Genomic DNA, 14,907 nt, shown 5'->3' with positions numbered 1-14,907 from the left:
CACTGATGCTAGCGATGCTCCTAGGCTTTACACACTCAAGCATTACAGACATACAGTGTCTTCAGAAAGTATTCACACCCCTTGACTTTTTCCACATTTTGTTGTGTTACAAATTGGGATTAAAATGGATTTAATTGTAATTTTATGTTAACGATCTACACAAAATAATCTGTATTGTCAAAGTGGAAGAAGAATTCTAACATTTGTAAAGAAAATTATGAAAAATAAAACACTAATATATCTTGATTTACTATTTAGGCTTACAATAACAGAGGGGTTGAATACTTATTGACTCAAGACATTTCAGCTTTTCATTTTTAATTAATTGTAACCGACCGGTTCGATTCGATCTTATGTAGCAATCTTACATTGCATAAAATATCTTACATTGGATAAAAGTAGAGACTCAGAGCTACACAATGGTATATCAGACACTACAGTTGAGGAACAATGGGCAAGTAATTCTGCTTTGAAAGTTGATAAACTTGTTACCCCACTTTTGAGAAAATGGGCCTTGAATGTTTTGGTACACCTACTGGAGAGCTCTTCTTTGTCTACACCCATTCAGCATTATTCACACCCTCTTAAGCCTTAGTCCCACCCATCTCTTTAAGGATTCACATGTGACTCCATATGCTAAACAGAGTGAGTGCGGTCGTTGTGTGCTAAACAACCAAAGATTTCAAGACTAAGTTAGCGTTAAGTTAGCTGGCTAGCCAGCTCAAATAATGAGCATATCATATAGCTGACAACGTCTTAACTTTAGCTCATTTGTATTCATTATTTCAGGAAAATAAACTCACAATAAGATCATTATTTACAAGTTAATGGCAAGCTAATTACAGAAAATAGCTTATGGTTGTGAGTGTGATTTAAAATAAAATCAGGCAATTCTACCAGGGAACTTGAACACCGTCTCTTTGGCCTAACGTTATATTCTAATATGACTTTGGTGCAGGTCATGTTGTTCTTCACATTACTGTCTCTGGTAAACACACACTATATCAAGTAAAATGAAAATGTATTTGTCACATTGCACAGGATACAGAAGGTGTAAACGGTACAGTGAAATGGTTACTGGCATAGTGGAGTATTTTGTTTAGCTAAACAATTAACCATAGTCCCAACTCATAACGTTACCACCCTGCATGAATCTGAAGGTAGCTATAGCTAACCAACTAGGTTCAATGTTAGCTAGTTGGCTAACATTAGGCTATTACTAGCTAGTCCAATTTGTAAGTCGCTCTGGATAAGAGCGTCTGCTAAATGACTTAAATGTAAATGTAAATGTAGTTGGCTAACATTAGGCTATTACTAGCTAGTTGGCTAACATTAGGCTATTACTAGCTAGTTGGCTAACATTAGGCTATTACTAGCAATGCTCTGCGATACGAATAATATTACTACACACAAGTAATGTTAGCTAGCGAGCCAGCCAGCTAGCGTTAGGGAACGCTTGTCCCTCTCTGTCACAGATAGTTGCCCTTAATTTGAAGATGTAATCTGGAGACATGTGTTTTATATAACAGCCTTCTGTGTGTTCACTTTTTTTGACTCCCTCCACATATTTGCAATCAAACACCAGAATCTCCTTAGCTATCGTACTCTGTTTCCACCGGACATTCCACTGATTTCAAGACTCGGTCCTCCAGAAAGTGGAGATCCAAACTCATCTCTCGGCATGTCCAGCCCATCCATTATCTCAGCCAATCATTGCTAGCGGGAAAGTTCCTGTCTTTTTCCATGGCTAAACCAACTGGGCTCGTAATTTAACCATTTTATTTGTATTTACAGATGGCATACACTTTTGTTATTAAGGCACATGAAAGTTTATGTTTCAGAAGGCATTTCTGCCAAAAAAATGCATTTTGATAAAAGTGTTTACGTTCCAATTCTTCTCCTGTGAAGTAGTGATGCGTGACATACAGTATGCCTCGTTTCCTGAAACGAGGCCCAATTTCTAAACTTTTTTTATAAACATAATTCCACTTTGACATTATGGGCTATTGTGTGTAGGCCGGCGGCACAAATTCGCAATTTAATCTATTTTAAATTCAGGCTGTAACACAACAAAATGTGAAAAAAGTCAGGGGGTATGAGTACATTCTGAAGGCACTGTAGTGGGACTCTGCTGACTCTGAGACAGCCTTTCACGTTCACGCCATTCCCTGCCACCATTTTGTATTTGCATCATCACTTACCCCTTCATTCCAGAAAAGGAATTGTTTTTGTCACCCCTCCATCTCTCCCCACCACCCCTCTTCATCCTACTGCTGACATTGTTATTTCACCATCACCTCTTGCTGTTTCTTTTTCTCTCGCTCTACCTCTTTCTCTCTCATATGCTCTGTCTCTCCCGTCTATCTCGTGTAATGCAATAACCCAGTGGCCGTCAAACTAACCAATCAATGTTGTGTTTTTTTGGATGTCTGTATAACTTTGATATTCAAATATAGTTGGGTTTCATTCTGATGTTTAAATTAGCCTTCCTTCTGTATGCCCCCTCTCTCCCACTAATTCCCTTTCTTTCTGCTTTTTTCCATCTCTCTCTCTCTTTCTCTAACTCTGATCACCTCTTCCTCTCTCCATTTGTCTATTATGTTTTTATACCCCCCCCCCCCATCTACATGGTAACAATGGCAGAGTTCTATGGTCTGGATGAGTCCGACCTGGACAAGGTGTTCCGGCTCCCCACCACAACCTTTATAGGGGGCAGCGAGAGCACTCTGCCCCTCCGAGAGATCATACAGCGCCTCGAGGTAGATCCGACGCATTGCACACACTCACTGCTTGCAACAAAAACTCCCCACACACATGCGCACACACACACAGACGCACTGACCTCTCCTCCCCTCTAGATGGCGTACTGTCAGTCCATTGGAGTAGAGTTCATGTTCATTAATGACCTGGAGCAGTGCCAGTGGATCAGACAGAAGTTTGAGAGGCCAGGCATCATGCAGTTCACCCTGGAGGAGAAGAGGACCCTGCTAGCCAGAATGGTTCGATCCACCAGGTCTGTCTGTACACCGGTTTCACATTTAAAAAAATAGTGTGTGCATATTTACCTATTGTTCAGGTTACAAAAAATGTCACAAAGAATAAAAGGAATTCCTTTACGCTGTTGTATGCTCCCGCAGTTTATGGCATAAGCATATTGCTATTACCACATTTGATGGCAGCAGCAACCGGTTTAAGTGATGTGCTCTGCCAGGAAGCCTTACATTTGACATGTTAGTCATTTAGCAGACGCTCTTATCCATTATGATTATATGATTATATTATGAGCCACTTACAGTTAGTGCCTTCATCTTAAAAAACTCATAAGGATCCTTTAAAAAAAGAAAATTGTCTAAAATGACTTACCCAAATCTAACTGCCTTTCAGGAGCTGAAGCAAGGATATGCATGTTATTGATACCATTTGAAGGAAAGCAATTTGAAGTGTGTGGAAATGTGAAATTAATGTCGAAGAATATAACACATTAGATCTGGTAAAAGATAATACAAAAAACAACAACATGCGTTTCCTATTTGTTATTATTTTCATAATGTTTGAAATGCAAGAGAAAGGCCGTGATATAATATTGGAGTTTAGATGAAATTTAGATTAGCAGTGTATGTGCAAAGTTTCAGATTGATTCAGTGAAGCATTGCAATACTGCACAAAAAGTCTGCCCAAATGTGCCGAATTAGTCAATTGATACATTTTCAAGTACATACAGTGCCTTGCGAAAGTATTCGCCCCCCTTGAACTTTGTGACCTTTTGCCACATTTCAGGCTTCAAACATAAAGATATAAAACTGTATTTTTTTGTGAAGAATCAACAACAAGTGGGACACAATCATGAAGTGGAACGACATTTATTGGATATTTCAAACTTTTTTAACAAATCAGAAACTGAAAAATTGGGCGTGCAAAATTATTCAAGGGGGCCGAATACTTTCGCAAGGCACTGTAACTATAGAGAACATACAAAAATGATATGGTAATAAAAAATTTAAGTTTACACACTCCCAGGAAGGTCATACATGATGGAAAATTAGCTTCTCTATAGAAAAGACACTAACCTTCACACATCTAGATGGCCAGGCGCGATGGGTGTGTGGCCAGAAACAGCAGGGGTTCAAACTTTAGAACCCAGTTAATCAAACAAAGCTACATTTTATCTCTGGAACCCTCAGGATGACAAACCAGAGCAAGATTACAGAACGTAAATGCACTGTTTATCTTCCGAGGTGTAAGTGTTACTTCCCAAAAGCCTTCCTAATTACTCAGGTGTCCTCCTCTCAGTGAGAGGACCGAAGTCTCTCAGACGGCCTTTGTTCGTTTCTTTGTGTTAGTTAACCTCTTTAGTTGGACCTTTTTGTAGGTTGGTTTTTGTACGTATATTTGTTTTGTCACCATGAACATGAATAACCTTGGGCTGGCCAACCAAGAGGTTAAGACGGAGCCCTGAACTCGGTAGGTTTGCTATCTCCTGGGGACATGTACATACAACATGGTCCGGACACTTCTACGTTCACACTAAAGCACACACCTAGTCAGGTCACAGAACAATTAGGCAAGCCGAGGTCTCCTAGACAAAGTGAGTATAGTGTAACAGAAGGTTGTCTAATCAATTCCGTAACACTTACACCTATCAAATCCTCTCAGATCTCCTCAAATGCACAGAGCGAAAGGGCTATTTGAAATTGGGAATAGGGTTAATTTCTGGACTTGGTGACATAGGTTTAACTTCCTGTTTAACTTCCTGTTTCCTGTTGGCAAGGTTTGAGGAGTTCCTGCAGAGGAAATGGTCATCAGAGAAGCGTTTTGGCCTGGAGGGCTGTGAGTCTCTCATCCCGGCCCTGAAGACCATCATCGACAAGTCCAGCATGAACGGAGTGGAGAGCATCATCATGGGCATGCCTCACAGGTACTGTTACCACAGAAACACCAATCACAGGCTGCCCCACAGGCAGTGTGTTCATGGAAACACCAATCATAGGCCCCCCTACAGGTACAGTTACCACATGCACACCAATCACAAGCTGCCCCACAGGCAGTGTGTTCATGGAAACACCAATCACAAGCTGCCCCATGCGTAGCTGAAAGTTGTTCTCCCTCTCTCCACCCTTCTCTCTCGCTCTATCTCTCCAGGGGGAGATTGAATGTGTTGGCTAATGTGATCCGTAAGGAGCTGGATCAGATCTTCTGTCAGTTTGACTCCAAGCTTGAGGCTGCAGATGAGGTAAATCCTACAGCTAGCAGAGAGCAGGGTCCTGTTCATTAACCACCAAACAGGGAAAGAAATAACTGAAGCAGGGAGGGACTACCTGGATTTGTCCAATAAGAAACACAGATTTTCATTTTCTGTCGCAAAACAATGTCAAATGCTGTCCATTGCGCATCCTAAAGATCACGACTATACACAATATGGAAAGTGAATAACATTTAAAAAAAATCTTCCATATCAGAAGCTAAAGAAAATGAAGAAGCTATACTCTTACAATTCACCTGCCCCCCCCCCCCCCTCAGGGTTCTGGAGATGTGAAGTACCACTTGGGGATGTGGCACCGGAGGATCAACCGGGTCACTGATAGGAACATCACACTGTCACTCATGGCTAACCCTTCCCACCTGGAGGCTGTGGACCCCGTGGTGCAGGGCAAGACCAAGGCTGAGCAGTTCTACTGTGGAGACACAGGAGGCAACAGGGTAGGAACACACACACACACACACACACACAGAAATACACATACACACACACACAGAAATACACATACACACACACACACACACACACACACACACACACACACACACACACAGAAATACACATACACACACACACAGAAATACACATACACACACACACACACACACACACACACACACACACACACACACACACACACACACACACACACACACACACACACAGAAATATAAATACACACACACACACACACACACAGAAATATAAACACACACACACACACACACACACACACAGAAATATAAACACACACACACACACACACAGAAATATAAATACACACACACACACACACAGAAATATAAACACACACACACACACACACACACACACAGAAATATAAACACACACACACACACACACACACACAGAGAAATATAAATACACACACACACACAGAAATATAAATACACACACACACACACAGAAATATAAACACACACACACACACACAGAAATATAAACACACACACACACACACAGAAATATAAACACACACACACACACACACAGAAATATAAACACACACACACACAGAAATATAAACACACACACACACACACACACACACAGAAATATAAATACACACACAGAAATATAAACACACACACACACACACAGAAATATAAACACACACACACACACACAGAAATATAAATACACACACACACACACACAGAAATATAAATACACACACACACACACACACACACAGAAATATAAATACACACACACACACACAGAAATATAAATACACACACACACACACACAGAAATATAAATACACACACACACACACAGAAATATAAATACACACACACACAGAAATATAAATACACACACACACAGAAATATAAATACACACACACACAGAAATATAAATACACACACACACACACACACAGAAATATAAACACACACACACACAGAAATATAAACACACACACACACAGAAATATAAATACACACACACACACACACAGAAATATAAACACACACACACACAGAAATATAAACACACACACACACAGAAATATAAACACACACACACACAGAAATATAAATACACACACACACAGAAATATAAATACACACACAGGCAGACAGACAGACTGTATGTATTTGTATGGTTTTTTTGGTTTCTGTCTGTCTGTGTGTGTTTGTGTGTGTATTTATATTTCTGTTTTTGTGTATTTCCAGGTAATGTCCATCCTGCTCCATGGTGATGCAGCGTTTGCAGGCCAAGGGGTTGTCTATGAGACCTTCCACCTCTCTGACCTGCCCTCCTACACCACACATGGCACTATTCATGTGGTGGTCAACAACCAGGTGACACCATGATCTTCCATGTCAATGCTGACACATGCACACACACACACCCTTCCCTTAATTTAACTTCCCTCTTTTCTCCCTCCCTCCCTGTAGATCGGTTTCACCACCGACCCCAGGGTGGCGAGGTCATCCTCTTACCCTACAGATGTGGCCAAGGTGGTCAACGCCCCCATCTTCCATGTCAACGCTGACGACCCCGAGGCTGTCATGTACGTGTGTAATGTCGCCGCCGAGTGGAGGGCAACCTTTCACAAGGACGTAGTCGTCGACCTGGTGAGTGAGTGTTTCCTGACCAGGGTGGTGTTCATTAGGCATGAAACAGAGGAAAACAGACTGAAACAGGGAGGGACTACTAAAAAATGGTGTGAAAACATTTGTGACCAATTAGAAACTTGTCCAATAAGAAACATGTATGTGTTTCCTGATCAGGTGTTTGTCATGGTCATAATGAGATGATAATGGTGTGAAAACATTTGTGACCAATTAGAAACTTGTCCAATTAGAAAGTTGTCCAATAAGAATCAAGTGTTTGTAATGGTCATAATGAGATGATAATTATAATAGGGTTATTAAGCAGACACCTTTTGTGACTTACTGAACAGTCATCATTGACACTTTCTATAAATAAAGGGACTAATGTGTGACATCGGGGGGGGGGGGAGCTTTATGTACTTTTAAATATGATTTTCCTGCAACTTCACATGTGTATTTACAGGAATAAGAGTCTAGATAGGCAAAATGAGACCATAACTCCGAGCGACAACAAAACATCTACATATCATTCAAAATGTCACATGAAACATGGACACTGCATTTTTCTTTGCCGAGTAGCAGGTCTGTTTGTGTTGTAGTCACCTTCTCTAACCTTGCTAAACATTCCAGAAGAATGCATTTCTGTATATTTGTATAGTTTATATAATTTATTGCAATAATATAATAGAATGGCCTCTGTCAACAAATCATTGACAATAATAATAACCAATAATGAAATCATTAAACTCTTCAAGTGTGTGTGTGTGTGTGTGTGTGTGTGTGTGTGTGTGTGTGTGTGTGTGTGTGTGTGTGTGTGTGTGTGTGTGTGTGTGTGTGTGTGTGTGTGTGTGTGTGTTGCTTCCTCTGTCCTTGTTTCCTCCACTCCATGCACCTCCTCTAAAGTGGGAGGAACCTTCCCACCTCTCCCCCAATGTGTTTTGAGAGGGTGGTGAGGAATGGAGGAAACAAGGGGAGAATTTCAATTGCATTTCCTTCATTCCTCACATCCTCTCCCCTTGCTCCCTTCTCAAACCCCATTGGACAAGAAGGTGACAGAGGAGGGACCTCTGACCTTCTCATAGGGGTAGGGGCTAGGGAGTGTTTCTGGACAGGACCCCACAACCCTTTGGGTGTGTAGTGGACCTACGGCACAACACTTGAGGCATTGGTTGGATGTTAAATTCCATTGCTATACACACACAGATTTTCACAGGTGTAAGCTGGACACACCCACAGCACCTATCAGGCTGATCAGACAGGTCTGGGCAGCTGGAGACCTGCTGTAAAACAGAATATATTTACATGTCTACTATTCAAACCCTTCCTTCATTCAAATCAAATTTGATTTGTCACATGCGCCGAGTACAACAAGTGTAGACTTCACCTTATCCAACAGTGCAGTTCAAGAAGAGTTAAGAAAATATTTACCAAGTAGACTAAAATAAAAAGTCATTATAAAAAGTAACACAATAGGAATAACATTAACGAGGCTATATACAGGGGGCACCGGTACCGAGTCAGTGTGCAGGGGTACAGGCTAGTTGAGGTCATTTGTACATGTAGGTGGAGTGAAGTGACTATGCATAGATAATAAACATTGAGTTGCAGCAGTGTACAAAAGGGAGTGGGGGGATCAATGTAAATTGTCCAGTGGTGATTTTATTAATTGTTCAGCAGTCTTATGGCTTGGGGGTAGAAGCTGTTGAGGAGTCTTTTGGTCCGAGACTTGGCGCTCCGGTACCGCTTGCCGTAGCAGAGAAACTGACCATTTTATTGGCTTTCCTCAGACACCGCCTATTGTATAGGTCCTGGATGGCCGGAAGATTGGCCCCAGTGATGTACTGGGCCGTTCGAACTACCCTCTGTAGCGCCTTACGGTCAGATACCAAGCAGTTGCCATACCAGGCGGTGATGCAACCGGTTAGGATGCTCTCGATGGTGCAGCTGTAGAACCTGGATCTGAGGACCCATGCCAAATCTATTCAGTCTCCTGAGGGGGAAAAGGTTTTGTCGTGCCCTCTTCACAACTGTCTTGGTGTGTTTGGACCATGATAGTTCGTTGGTGATGTGGACACCAAGGAAGTTGAAACTCTCAACCTGCTCCACTACAGCCCTGGTTCGCTGTTAATGGGGGACTGTTCGGCCTGTCTTTTCCTGTAGTCCACAATCAGCTCCTTTGTCTTGCTCACCTTGAGGGAGAGGGTGTTGTTGTTCTGGCACCACACTGCCGGGTCTCTGATCTCCCTATAGGCTGTCTCGTCATTTTCAGTGATCAGGCCTACAATTGTTGTGTTGTCAGCAAACTTAATGATGGTGTTGGAGTTGTGTTTGGCCACGCAATCGTGGGTAAACAGGGTATACAGGACAGGACTGAGCACGCAACCCTGAGGAGCTCCTGTGTTGAGGATCAGCGTGGCAGATGTGTTGTTGCCTACCCTTACCACCTGGGGGCAACCCTTCAGGAAGTCCAGGATCCAGTTGCAGAGGGAGGTGTTTAGACCCGGGGTCCTTAGCTTAGTGATGAGCTTTGTGGGCAGTATGGTGTTGAACGCTGAGCTGTAGTCAATGAACAGCATTCTCACATAGGTGGTAATTTTGTCCAGGTGGGAAAGGGCAGTGTGGAGTGCGATTGAGATTGCGTCATCTGTGGATCTGTTGGGGCGGTATGCGAATTGCAGTGGGTCTAGGGTTTCTGGGATAATGATGTTGATGTGCGCCATGTCCAGCCTTTCAAAGCACTTCATGGCTACCCATGTGAGTGCTACGGCGCGGTAATCATTTAGGCAGGTTACTTTGGCTTCCTTGGGCACAGGGACTATGATGGTCTGCTTGAAACATATAGGTATTACAGTCTTGGTCAGGGAGAAGTTGAAAATGTCAGCGTGATCACACAGTCGCCCGGAACAGCTGTTGCTCTCATGCATGCATGCATTTTGCTCGTCTGCTAGGCTCGCGTCACTGGGCAGCTCGCGGCTGGGTTTCCTTTTGTCGTCCGTGATAGTTTGCAAGCACTGCCACATCCGGCGAGCGTCAGAGCCGGTGTAGTAGGATTCAATCTTAATCCTGTATGGGTGCTTTGCTTGTTTGATGGTTTGTCTGAGGGCATAGCGGGATTTCTTATATGCGTCCGGATTAGTGTCCCGCTCGTTGAAACTGGCAGTTCTAGCCTTTAGCTTGAAGTAGATGTTGCCTGTAATCCATGGCTTCTGGTTGGGAAATGTACGTACGGTCACTGTGGGGACGATGTTCGGCCCGCATTTTGCTGTAGTCCACGATCAGCTCCTTTGTCTTGCTCACATTGAGGGAGAGGTTGTTGTCATGGCACCACACTGCCAGTTCTCTGACCTCCTCCCTATTGGCCGTCTCATCGTTGTCGGTTATCAGGCCTACCACTGTTGTGTTGTCAGCAAACTTAATGATGGTGTTGGAGTTGTGTTTGGCCACTCAGTCATGGGTGAACAGGGAATAGTAGGGGACTGAGTATACACCCCAGGGGGCCCCAGTGTTAAGGATCAGCGTGGCAGATGTGGTGTTGCCTACTCTTACCACCTGGGGGTGGCCAGTCAGGAGCTTTGTGGGCAGTATGGTGTTGAACGCTGAGCTGTAGTCAATGAACAGCATTCTCACATAGGTGTTCCTTTTGTCCAGGTAGGAAAGGGCAGTGTGGAGTGCGATTGAGATTGCATCATCTGTGGATCTGTTGGGACAGTATGCAAATTGGAGTTGGTCTAGGGATTCCAGGATGATGGTGTTGATGTGAGCCATGACCAGCCTTTCAAAGCACTTCATGGCTACCGACGTGAGTGCCACGGGGTTGTAATCATTTAGGCAGGTTGCTTTCGCTTCCCTGAGCACAGGTGCTGTGGTGATCTGTTTGAAACATGTAGGCATTACAGACTCGGTTAGGGAGAGGTTGAAAATGTCAGTGAAGACACTTCACAGTTGGTCCGCGTTTGCTTTGAGTACACGTCCTGGTAATCCGTCTGGCTCAGCGGCTTTGTGAATGTCGACCTGTTTAAAGGTTTTGTTCACATTGGCTACCGAGAGCAATATCGCACAGTCATCCAGAACAGCTGGTGCTCTCGTGCATGCTTCAGTGTTGCTCGCCTCGAAGTGAGCATAAAAGGCATTTAGCTCGTCTGGTCGGCTCGCGTCACTGGGCAGCTCGCATCTGTGTTTCCCTTTGTAATCCATAATAGCTTTCAAGCCACATCCAACGAGCATCAGAGCCGGTGTAGTAGGATTCAATCTGAATCCTATATGGATTGTCTGTGTTTTGTCTGTGGGCATAGCGGGATTTCATATTGCCTGTAATCCATGGGATATGTACGTACAGTCACTGTGGGGACGACGTCGTCGATGCTCTTATTGATGAAGCCGATGACTGAGGTGGTGTACTCCTCAATGCCATTGGATGAACATATTCCAGTCTGTGCAAGCAGAACAGTCCTGTCGTGTACTTCCTGCTTTTGTTTTTGTAAGCAGGAATCAGGAAGATAGAATTCTGGTCAAAGTTCCCAAATGGAGGACGGGGGAACGATTTGTATGCTTCTCCGTGTGTGGAGTTAAGGTGGTCTAGGATTTGTTTTTCTCTGGTTGTACATGTGACATGCTGGTAAAAATGTGGTAAAACTGATTTAAGTTTGTCTGCATTAAAGTCCCCGGCCACTAGGAGTGCCACTTTTAGGTAAGCATTTTCTTCTTTCCTTTTGGCCTTATAGAGTTGGTTGAGAGCGGTCTTAGTGCCAGCTTCACTTTGTGGTGGTAAATAGACGGCTACGAATAATATAGATGAGAACTCTCTTGGTAGATAGTGTGGTCAACAGCTTATCATAAGGTACTCTACCTCAGGCGAGCAATACCTCGAGACTTCTTTCAAATTAGACATCGCGCATCAGCTGTTATTGACAAATAGACACACCCCCACCCCTCGTATTACCAGAGGTAGCGTCTCTGTTCTGCCGGTAAATTTAAAATAGCACTAGCTCTATATTGTTCTGAATGTAGTCATGTTTTTATTCCAGCTAGTTAGATGTACAACCAATGACTAACTATAACTAGGGCATATTTCTAGTTTAGCAATAGATACTGTTGTTTTGACTGTATAGCATAATTTAATAAGATTACCAATGATTAGCTTGGTAGCTAGGATATATCAGTCAGCTAACTATTTACAATAACAGCAGTTCATCAATAAGTCAATACACACTCAATTATATGCAGACATTTTGAAATCTTACCTTATTTTGGCACAGTGGCTTGGTATGGGCAGCTATTAATCAATGAATTAATAGAGTCATAGAATGGAGTTAGAAGGGTGACCTCCTACTTTGACATGAAGTGTTGGCTGTGCACTTGACCAGGGATACCACATTTAACCCCACCCAAATTTGAACATCGAAATATCAAATTGTTTTGGGGGTTTTAAATTCAGAAACGAATTAGCAAGCGGTTTTAACATTGCCGAGTGGTCAGTTTGAACTATTTAGCTATTTATCTTGACCACCGTAACAACAGTCACCAAAGGTGTTCTGTCAGTCCTCCAGATCAACATTCCTTCCTGCACTTTGGCTGTTGTGCTCTTTATCACTTGACTGTCATTCAGACAGTATCTCCGATGATGAGATACATTCAGGGGGGGGCATCCATGAAAACAATTGTAGCAGCTCCAAACAGTTGTACACTACTAGAGATGCACACTGGTACCCTAGTTTATAGAAAGACCCAAATATGTAGCCCATGCAGGAAACATGCCATAACAAGCTAATTTCTTGTGTGTGTGTGTGTGTGTGTGTGTGTGTGTGTGTGTGTGTGTGTGTGTGTGTGTGTGTGTGTGTGTGTGTGTGTGTGTGTGTGTGTGTGTGTGTGTGTGTGTGTGTGTGTGTTACAGGTGTGTTACAGGCGTAACGGCCACAATGAGATGGACGAACCCATGTTCACCCAGCCTCTGATGTACAAGCAGATCAAGAAGCAGAAAGGAGTCCTACAGAAATACGCTGAGAAACTCATAGCAGAGGGCGCTGTCACCAGACAGGAGTATGAGGTAACATATTTTGCCATATACACGGAGTATACCAAACATTAGGAACACCTTCCTAATATTGAGTTGCAATCCCCCTTTTGCCTTCTGAACAGACTCATTTAATTGGGTCATGGACTCTGCAAGGTGTCGAAAGTATTCCACAGGGATGCTGGCCCATGTTGACCCCAATGCTTCCCGTAGTTGTGTCAAGTTGGCTGGATGTCTTTTGGGTGGTGGACCATTCTTGATACACAAACTGTTGACTGTGAAAAACCAAGCCGTTCCTGACACAGGCATGTGCGCCTGGCACCTACGACCATTCCCCGTTCAAAGGCACTTAAATATTTTGTCTTGCCCATTCACCACCTGAATGGCACAAATACACAAACCATGTCTCAATTGTCTAAAGGGTTAAAAACAAGTGACATCAATAAGGGATCATAGCTTTCATCTGAATTCACCTGGGCTGTCTATGTCATGGAAAGAGCGGGTGTTCTTAATGTTTTGTGCACTCAGTGTATACTATACACCATAGACTGCCCATATACATCATGTAGCATAAACAGTCCTCACAAACCTCTACTTGCAGTAGATATTATATTCTGTCCTCTGTCTTTATATGAAAGACTGTCCTTATACAGAATGTACTCGCTGATTGATATGAGGTACCAAGGTGTTGTCGTTGAGGATTACTTAATTTAATAACATTAAATGGATATTAACCCTCTCCCCTCTAGGAGGAGATTGCCAAGTATGACAAGATCTGCGAAGAGGCTCACGCTCGCTCCAAAGACGAGAAGATTCTGCACATCAAACACTGGCTAGACTCACCCTGGCCCGGTCAGTGTGTGTGTGTGTGTGTGTGTGTGTGTGTGTGTGTGTGTGTGTGTGTGTGTGTGTGTGTGTGTGTGTGTGTGTGTGTGTGTGTGTGTGTGTGTGTGTGTGTGTGTGTGTGAGAGATAACCTAAGTTTTACAATATATTGTAAGTGCATACAGTACCAGTCAACAGTTTGGACACACCTACACATTCAAGGGTTTTTCTTTATTTGTACTATTTTCTACATTGTAGAATAATAGTGAAGACATCAAAACTATGAAATAACACATATGGAATAATGTAATAACCCAAAAAATGTCCAAACCTTTGACTGGTACTGTATGTGTGTGTGTGTGTGTTTTATTCTCTGTGTAAGCATACACTAACAGTGTGTATTCTTTATCAATGTGAGTGTGTGTAGGTTTCTTCAACATGGATGGCCAGCCCAAGAGTATGACCAGTCCGTCTACAGGCCTGCCTGAGGAGGAGCTGGAACACATAGGACACATTGCTTCATCTGTCCCTGTGGAAGACTTCACCATACATGGAGGTAGACAACCACATACACTCAAACACACAAGTGCATACACAAACCCATACACACACGTGCGGACACACACACTACCTGTGGAAGACAAGGACAGCGTAACCTATGTACATGCTCACATATCCTCGTGTGTGTGTGACTGGGCTCTAGGAGAGTACATATCCTCATCAATCTATGT

General features: G+C 43.1%; 1 protein-coding gene across 4 annotated transcripts in view; it reads left to right on the top strand.

The window, feature by feature from the left end:
• The window catches only part of LOC135544699 (2-oxoglutarate dehydrogenase complex component E1-like), a 57,064-nt gene that overhangs the window by 26,457 nt on the left and 15,700 nt on the right, over positions 1 to 14,907 (top strand). For all 4 annotated transcript variants that reach the window (XM_064972531.1, XM_064972530.1, XM_064972533.1 and 1 more), the window contains 10 exons: positions 2,644 to 2,759; positions 2,859 to 3,013; positions 4,769 to 4,915; positions 5,140 to 5,230; positions 5,518 to 5,697; positions 6,959 to 7,087; positions 7,184 to 7,363; positions 13,233 to 13,385; positions 14,102 to 14,204; positions 14,604 to 14,732. In XM_064972531.1, the coding sequence (XP_064828603.1) occupies positions 2,644 to 2,759; positions 2,859 to 3,013; positions 4,769 to 4,915; positions 5,140 to 5,230; positions 5,518 to 5,697; positions 6,959 to 7,087; positions 7,184 to 7,363; positions 13,233 to 13,385; positions 14,102 to 14,204; positions 14,604 to 14,732 (1,383 nt within the window). The remainder of the gene's footprint in view (positions 1 to 2,643; positions 2,760 to 2,858; positions 3,014 to 4,768; positions 4,916 to 5,139; positions 5,231 to 5,517; positions 5,698 to 6,958; positions 7,088 to 7,183; positions 7,364 to 13,232; positions 13,386 to 14,101; positions 14,205 to 14,603; positions 14,733 to 14,907) is intronic.

The sequence above is a fragment of the Oncorhynchus masou genome, chromosome 8 (genome assembly GCF_036934945.1).
Source record: "Oncorhynchus masou masou isolate Uvic2021 chromosome 8, UVic_Omas_1.1, whole genome shotgun sequence".
Taxonomy (NCBI): domain Eukaryota; kingdom Metazoa; phylum Chordata; class Actinopteri; order Salmoniformes; family Salmonidae; genus Oncorhynchus; species Oncorhynchus masou.
The sequence above is the reverse complement of the archived record's forward strand: the minus strand, read 5'-3'. Positions and strand labels throughout refer to the sequence as shown.